Source organism: Protobothrops mucrosquamatus, unplaced genomic scaffold, assembly GCF_001527695.2.
Source record: "Protobothrops mucrosquamatus isolate PMUCROS unplaced genomic scaffold, P.Mucros_1.0 scaffold_253, whole genome shotgun sequence".
In the NCBI taxonomy this organism is placed as follows: Eukaryota; Metazoa; Chordata; class Lepidosauria; order Squamata; family Viperidae; genus Protobothrops; species Protobothrops mucrosquamatus.
The window spans coordinates 2,160,808-2,169,678 of NW_015386329.1; the positions used below are offsets into that span (position 1 = coordinate 2,160,808).

The 8,871-nt window shown below is 37.8% G+C and overlaps 1 protein-coding gene across 1 annotated transcript in view; it reads right to left on the reverse strand.

Moving 5' to 3' along the window:
• CPS1 (carbamoyl-phosphate synthase 1) overlaps positions 1 to 8,871 on the reverse strand; it is a 158,637-nt gene that overhangs the window by 20,524 nt on the left and 129,242 nt on the right. The window contains exons 30-33 of the mRNA XM_015831044.2: positions 7,516 to 7,623; positions 5,830 to 5,919; positions 3,898 to 4,068; positions 1,168 to 1,242 (exon numbers count right to left, since the gene is read on the reverse strand). Of these exons, the coding sequence (XP_015686530.2) occupies positions 1,168 to 1,242; positions 3,898 to 4,068; positions 5,830 to 5,919; positions 7,516 to 7,623 (444 nt within the window). The remainder of the gene's footprint in view (positions 1 to 1,167; positions 1,243 to 3,897; positions 4,069 to 5,829; positions 5,920 to 7,515; positions 7,624 to 8,871) is intronic.

Below are 8,871 nucleotides of genomic sequence, written 5' to 3' on the forward strand. Positions count from 1 at the left end.
CTTTCACAAGAACCTAAATATTCAGTCCCTGAATTGGAGAGACTTAAAAGTATGGAAAATTTGAAATAGCTGGTCAAAAAAAGTTTAATAAAAATATGCAGCTCAAATGTTGAACTCTATCCCTAGACAGACGAAGTCCATCATCCCCCTTTGGGCAGCAGGATGAAACCTCTACTTGGGTGATTTCACAGCATTTGAAGTCCTATACTACAGACAGCTGCTGATATTGTGCTAAGGGTAGACTGCATATTTGGGGCTATTAAAAAAAAGGCTAAAACCCAAGTAAAATCTGGAATCCTGTTGAGCTTATATGTTATAGGTTGCAGAAAAAAATATGCATCCATGTAAAATACATGAAGGGGTTTTTTTTTCCACATCCCATATCATTCATCATGATTTAACAAAGAAGCCATAAATATGTCTCCCAAATTTTGTTACCTGATGTTACTTTCACATTAAAGTTCACCAACAACAACCCTTTGAGGTGAGGTGTGCTGAGAGAAAGTGACTGGCCCAAGGTCACCCAGATGGCTTTCATGGCTAACACAGGACTTGAACTCATGGGCTCTTGCTTTCTAGCTTGGTACCTTAACCACTAAACCAAACTAAGTAAAACCTGTTTGTTTGTTTGTTTATTTGTTTGTTTGTTTGTTTGTTGTTAGAACAAAAATATTCTAAAGCCTCATGTACTGTAGCCTCTAGAACCTGATGTAGACTTTACACCACTGAGGCTATATATTCTTTGATATCAAGAAATATTTCATAAAATATTATGTCTGTTACTCTAAAATATTTACTGAAATCTGATACTCCTCTGTGGAAGGAGGAGAAGAGAGAAACAAAGTTTTTGGAAGAACTATTGTAAAGAGATAGGATCAAACAGTAATGAAGGGGGACATCCAGTGGTCAAGCAAGTTATAGCCTATCAGATAAGTTTGATATTTTTTTATGTGAAAGGCTGTCCTTAGATAATAAAAAAAACCTTCTAAATTGTTTTTTTCTCACTTCAAAGATTGATTCACTATAAAAACAAAGCAACTTAATAATAAAAATATTGCTAATGTAGTGTCATGTAAAGCTAGCTTATTCTCCAAGAATCGTTTTCTGGATATTCTGATCCAAGGTCAATAGAAATTATTTGTGAGAAAATATCATAAAAGTTGGTACCTCCCCAGTGGATGCCATTTCACATCGTAGAATAGGGTCAACATCTCTCAAACGGGGCCAGGAGAACATTGGAGCCTAGAAAATGAGAAAGAAATGTAAATTCATTTGTGACATTAATTCTCCAAATACAGCATGCAGATGCAAGATAGAAGTGGGCAACACTTTGGTAACCAGAATCTGATTTGACATTTTGATGGAATAGGAAAGATAACAACAAACAGGATATTAGTGCAAGATGAAGCTGTATCACACATGCTGGGTAACGGGTCTGAAGGCTAAACCGTATGATAAACATCTAAGGTATGACTAGAGTAACAAAGAGAAGGATTAGGGATGACATGATAGCTATCTTCCAGAACGTGAGGAGCAGTCACAAAGAAGGGGATTGACTTGTTCTCCAAAGCACCTGAGGGCAGGACAAGGGGCAATGGGTGGAAGCTGGTTAAAGAGAGATCCAACCTAGAAGTAAGGAGAAATTTCCTGATAGTGAGAATAATTAATTAATAGAAGAGCTTGCCTCTCAGAATTGTGGGTGCTCCATTGCTGGAGATTTTCAAGAAAAAATTAGACATCTATTTGTTCAGGATAGTATAAGGCAGTGATGGCGAACCTTTTAGAGACCAAGTGCCCAAACCGCAACCCAAAACCCACTTACTTATTGCAAAGTGCCAAGGCCACATCAGCATTGTGTTCCCTCAGGGAGGGCGGTGTGTGTGGCCCACTGGGTGGGTGTGGCCTGGTAGGCGTGGTCACCTTGATGCTCTAACACCTCTACTCGAGCTTGCTAGCCAGCCGTTTTGCCTTCTTTGTGCTGGGTGGGGTTGGTGCTCCGGGTGGCAGCCTAATGGACCTGGCGAGCTGCTAGTGGCGGTGTGCGTGCCCACAGAGAGGGCTCTGAGTGCCACCTCTGGCACACGTGCCATAGGTTCACCAACACTGGTATAAGGTCTCCTGTCTTGTGGAAGGGGTTGGGTGGGGGAAATCTCTGTATTTTATGTATTCTAGTACAATTTAGAATTTGTATTATCATTTAAAGTTTCAGGGTTTTTTTAAAATCCCAGACAGAGGGCAGAATGTGCTGGGCAAATCCAATCGCGCCTCAAAGATTAGACTTATTCTCAAAGAGAATCAGAAATTTGGAACAGGATAGCAGGTGATGCCACTACTAGCAAGTGCTAGAAAAAAGGGGGTAGAAAGAAAATGGTCCTGACATTAAATCCTAATTGCACCGTATCATTATACATCAGTCTTTAATAATGGATAACACTATCCACCCGCATGTGTCTATGTGTGTGAGTGATATATACATATATACATAGTGTATATATTAAGCCCAGAACTGTTTTACAGATGCATAACAGGTACTAGCATCATTCCATGGTGGATAATCAAAGAAATGAGGCAGCAATATGGCTGACCTTCCATGACTGTGACTATAGCGTTCAGAATATTGGTACACACCAAACCACATATTTTACCCAAGACTTGACTCATTTATTGTCCACTGAGACATTTATCACCTATATCAATTTCTGAAGGTTTACCTGCAGGCCCTTTTCCACCATTTGCTATCACTTTGAGTGACACAATTAAGGAGGATGGAAAGAGGAGAAAGGAAAGGAGGGAAACAGGAGCAGGTAGCTGCCAAGTTAATCTATCTCAGAAAAGCAATCTCCCATTTTGTGGCCATGGAAAAAAAATGGAAGGGAATCATAGACTTTTCAGTTTTTGATAAGTCTACCTTCTGGCAAGATGTTCTGGGGGAAGATTCTTTCCTCTAATGGAAAAGCAACTCCAAACTGGAAAGAAGATATGATTGGGGTGTTCATCAAAGCATTGCAGAAGAAGATAAAATTGATTCATAATAATGTACTTATGATTCAAAAAGTTTTCCCACAGGACCTCTTCAGAATTTTTTAATTATTTCTGGCATTTTAATAATTATTGTTGTAGGCATTTACAAGCATTTTTGGATTCCTAATTTTTTTTTGTTTAGAACAGAAGGATTTCCATGCAAATCACTGTAGCAAAGCACTGTGATATTACAATATCTATTTTACAAGGGGGAGCAATCAGGGATAGATTTACCCTTTTCTGGAGGCTGGCATTCAGATTGCAACAACTAAGGGTTGTGATTTACTGAAAAGAGCCCATCAACTATTATTAAAAGCTTCCAACCTTCCATGAAACACCAAACAAGAGACCAACTTGAACAGTTTGTGAGTTCCAAAGTCAACCCCTGTTTTGACCCACAAAGAAAACTATATATAGGGTAACCTACCAAATATTTCATGACATTGTGTTTTCAATCATTAGCTCTCAGCTAAAATGCAAAGTGTCTTAAACACATGGCATATTATACAGAGGGACATTGATTATGCACACCTGCTTCATTTAGATAGAAGCAATTTTACTAAGAAGAGTGAAGGCTAACCTGTTTACAGGAACACTGAGTTATCCATCTTCCAAATATAATATACAATTCATTAAACTTAGCTTTTGTTTCAATGTACAGACTTTGTTAATATGCACTTGATTTGGATGTCTGATTGTGGTTTTTAATGTGGTACTTTAATACTCAGCACAGTGTATATCGGTGGGGAGGACTATTTTACCTATTTCTTCTCCCTGGTTGAATGAATGGATTAAAAAGGATTTAACCTTATGAAGTTACCTTTATAAGCCACATAAGTGCAATCATCTAATTATTCTGTATCATTCCACACATACCTTAATGCCCACATAATTTGATGGAATCATAGGGCTTGTCAGTGCAGGAAGGGAGGATTCATGGATCTGTTCCCCAGTCATCACTTTAGTGGCCACATCAATGAAATCCAGACCAAGGGACTTGGATATAAATGGAATAGATCGCGATGCTCGCAAGTTACACTCTATCACCTACAAGAGAGATGGGGGAAAAAAATCTTTAAAGATTTCCTATGTATTGATTGTGAAGAAAGATAAACACCATATTTATAACCATAACCATTTATAACCTTATAAATTCTGGACATTATTAGAATATTTATCATATCTTTCTCTATTTTCCTGCCTACACACATAATGAAAAGACAGAATTTACCTATATCCACAATGGATACATACAATAACATGGACAAAAGTGTATTAAATTCCCAGCATTTTCTGAGATTACATTCATTCAAGACAGTCACTAATGGTCTCCAAATTGTTAATCAATACTGAAAAACATTTTCCAGCATGGTTTTTATTATTTCCCAAATCTATACAAATTACATCTTTCAACAAACATAACAAGATTAGAAAATAAATAGATGAAGTGTATAACAATGTAGGGTGACAGAAGAATTATCAAAGGACAAGCATAGAACTAAGTCATAAGCTTTGGCCTCATCATGATCACTCTGAAGTTTCAACTTGCCATATTCCAGCAAGATCACGTGTCTGTAAAAGCAGCTCTTTGCATATGATGAAAGTACTGTACAGGGTTACCAATAATACATGTAATTGCATAAATCTGTTTTTGTTTTGGTTTTCCAATTGATGCCATGGACTTATTGTAGGGGGGCTGTGAAATGGAAGTACTTATACTGAAGTGGGCCTTCGGCGTATCCATAGGGAGAGAGGGTGTGACAGCGGCTAAATCGCTTTCCTAGATTTTAGGGGAAGACATTATGGCTGAGGGTAGTGGGACAAACCCAATGCAATTTTAACAACTGACTTCAACCAACAAGCATATTTTTAAAAGTACGTACACTAGCTGTAGGTTGAAGAAAAGCTATAAGAAGTATTACAGTCAGGACAGACAGCTGTAATCAGTGGAGGGATTAAAATATGTGAACAACTGGTTATCTGTGTGGATGCCGCTTCCGGAAGTCCATTCTGGGCCTGGGCAACAAAAAATTAGCTACCGGTTCTGCCGAAGTGATATGAACTGGCTGAATCCCACCACTGGCTGTAATGCTTATCTACTGATGTCTACGATAACTGGAGCAAGTGTAGGTTTCATGAAAATCATGGAGAATGGAATTACTAAATTCCCCCCACTCCAGCTCTTGCAGTCCTGACATCCTTCCTTCTCCCATTCCTATAAGTTAATATTGTATCTAACATGGTAGTAGGTGCAAATGAAACATCCCGTAAGCAAGAATACCTGGAAGACAAATGTCCTCTTTACATTTTCTTCTATCCTATTTCTTTTTGAGCTATCCATAATAACCCAAGATAGCAAAATAGCAAGCTCTGTATATCGCAGAGTCAAACTTCTGCCACACCAATAAGATGAGTCGCTTATAATATTCTTACAAATCTTATTTAGTACTGATCTGATTTAAAGCAAGTGCTGAGCTAACATGCTTGCTGACAGACGGCAATTCTACAGAGCTTGCTTTCTCCTCAAATTACTGTATTATCTGGGCAAACAGAGCCATTCTTTCAAAATTGTACCACGAAATGCCTTAGACAGCAGTGAATGAGTATCAATGGCACATACTGTACACCCATGAGGCATCAGACAAGGCAGGTATTATACGACTTCCTCTAGCCTGGGCTGCACAGCAAACAGCAGCAACAGACTTAGCTGATTTTTTGCCAGGTGTGCATGAAGAAACAGAGGGCTTCTTGGAAAATGTGCCATTTATTATTATGATCTACTATTTTCTACATTCAAAAAGGCCTCACCAGCACATCATTTCCCCTGACGAGAAACTGGATATTGAATGGTCCAGAGATAGCAAAGGCATCAGCAATCTTTCTGGTTGCAATTTTCACCTATAAGAGTACATAAAAACACCTCATTAATAATTCAGCCAAATAAGTCCATTAAAGGTAAAATAAATAGAAACAAAACAAAATAAAGGTTAATTTTACCCCAAGTAGCCTGAGAAATGTGAGTGTAAATTCAATGAAAGCTCTTATTAAACTTATTCTAGTTATAAGTCATTAATATTGATTTAATTTTATTTTATATTTATCTACATCATACCATAATATTTGATATTCTGCTATGTTTGTCTGATGCCTAAATGATGAGCAAGCAAAACAAGGAGAACTAACAGGAGGACAAGGGGGCGGGGGGGGGCAAGGGTGGTAGATGAGTCCTTAGCAGAATTCCCTTCTAAATCAAGAAGTTGTATTCACACTTGCCTGAGAAGAATTAAAAGTTGCATTGTATCCCAAGGACTAAAAGTGCAGATGAATTGTCAGAAGACTACAATTATGATGTACAGTGCTTATGCCATGTTCATCTTCCTGCCTGATAACCATCAGGCATATTTTTGCACAGCAAGTGCAAGCTTATAGCAACCCTTGATGAAAATTAAATGACTGTAGTAGCAAAGGACAAGGATTTATCAGTTCAAAGAAAAGAGGCACTAAAGCAAAAGTAGGCAATGGCAGTAACTCTTAATAAGGAGGACAGTCAGAGGAGCCAGCCCCAGTGAATGAGAATGGAAATGAAAAGCAAAAGTACAGTATATTCTGCACGGCTGAAACTCAGAAACAGTTTTAAGCTGTTGCAAATGAAGCAGGCTGTGAGAGGGAAAGGGGAAAAAAAAAACATTGCCAGGCTTTCAAGATTAATGTCAGCCCTTCAAGGTAAGCCAGGTCAAGAAATGGACTTCACAAGAAATACTGGAACTCTATCTTATTGAGAGAGGCTATAGAAGAGAATCTTGAAAACCTGACAATGTTTTCCTTTTCCTCCCTGTTATACCAAATAAAATGAACTTTAAGTTTCTTTCCAATGCCATTTGCATTCTCTGCCTTAATTCATGGCCTCCGCAAGGTCATCTCTGTGGTTTTCTGCAACTTTATAATTAGCTTTATAATTAGCATGTTCACTTGCTATAAGATTGTTCTACTGGTATGCTAGATTTTTGCATGTATTCTTTGTTGCTACAACTTTAGATAAAATCAGGGAGCCAACATGATATGCAAGACAACTAAGTCTATGAATTGGTGTATATTATGGAGTGATAAAATACAAACAATGTTGCTTTCTCCAATCTAGTGCCCAGATATATTGGACTTCAGCTTCCACCATTTCCCAACTTTTACTACACTGAGCTGTGTCCAGTAATTTTGGAGGACCACCAGGCTGATGAAGGAGGTTCTGAGATACATTCTAGCAATTTCCTTTAAAAAAAAAAAAGCTGAGAGAGATACTGGATGCTACTCTGTAGCCACAAACAATTCTATTGTATCAGCTGTACTGATCATCAGAAAAGTGTGCAACTATTTTATTCAACATTCAGCTGGTTTAATATTCTGATAAATACTGTAATTTATGGTTTTCAGATGATTTTTTAGAACTTCATGCAGTTTAGCCCCATGATACTCTTCTTGTATAGTTAACCAAAGATTGACCTTCTCTAAAGCTCCTTGGCTAATTGTTTGTGCAGGAAACATCAAAGTAGCATCTCCAGAATGAACTCCTGCATCTTCCACATGCTCAGAGATGGCATGGCAGATAACCTGTTCCAAAGAGCCAAGAAAATACAGTCATTTTACAGTATATTGATTTAGTCAGATCTAAACATGCAATCTATAACAAATGAAGTTACTATGAACCCAGAACATGCATTCATTATATGAATACATCTATTTAACTGGATTATTTTTCTTATTTTTCTATTAATTATTTACTGGCTTCAGAAAAGTAATTTAGCACAACGGTAAGGAGCTGAGCAATTGATGAAGAAATTTGTATCTCACACATCTCATGAACTTAGAAGAGTTCATCGACACTGACATTTTTAAAGAGTCATCATAAGACAGAAAATATATGCATACCATTTCAAGCACTAATAATGGTTTATTTTCATTAATAATATTTATTATTACTACTACCAAATATATCTACTAAGTCCTTTGAATATGCATAATGTCAGAACAGCATAAGAGGACTTTGTAGTTTCTAAGCACAATCAACATTGGTGGACTTATAAAATCCTGCTCAACATACCTTTCCAGAAGGACAAATTTTGCTCTATTGAGTAGAAGGGATTAATGGGAGACCTAGAGGGATCATTCAGCCTCTTTCATTTATTTGTCTCTTTTCACTTTTCCTGACTAGAAAAGGAATTTCCTCCTTTTTCTCTTTTCATTCACCGTAAGAAAAAAAAAGCTCAGAGATACATTTTTTTTCATAGTGTGTCACTTCTTTAATAGACCTGACATGATGCTCAATGGACTTGGTTCTATGTACTTCACATGTATGGTCTGTTGAATATGATTCAGTGATTTAGCTAGAGGATTTCAAGCAGGGCTCTTCTTTACGCAGAAGAGAGTTATAGAACCAAGGAATGAGAGAACTGCCAAATTAACTGTGAGAAAAAGGAGAATATTCAACATGATGACCATACAATTAAAAATGGTTAGGTTGTGAATTTGAGCTGTGGTCCTTCAAGGTGCAATTTTTCTGGCAAATGAAGAAGTTTGCAATGTGTCAGAATCCAAATATATTCCATCTCTAGTTACCAACTATGAAAACCCACATTTCTGCCTGCTCTGGATTCTGTCATACTTCCTTCAGCCTACTTCAAAGGGACTGGATGTGGATATCACCAAACGGACTAACAATAACAATGGGGGTCATTAGCTTTCATGTAATCCTTTTTGAAGTCTCCTCCCGGCAATGAGGAAAAGGGGGTGAGAATGTAATGCCTGGGATTGTCGCTGGGAGAAGGGGGTGACGGGGGTGTGGCTAATGGGGGATCCCTT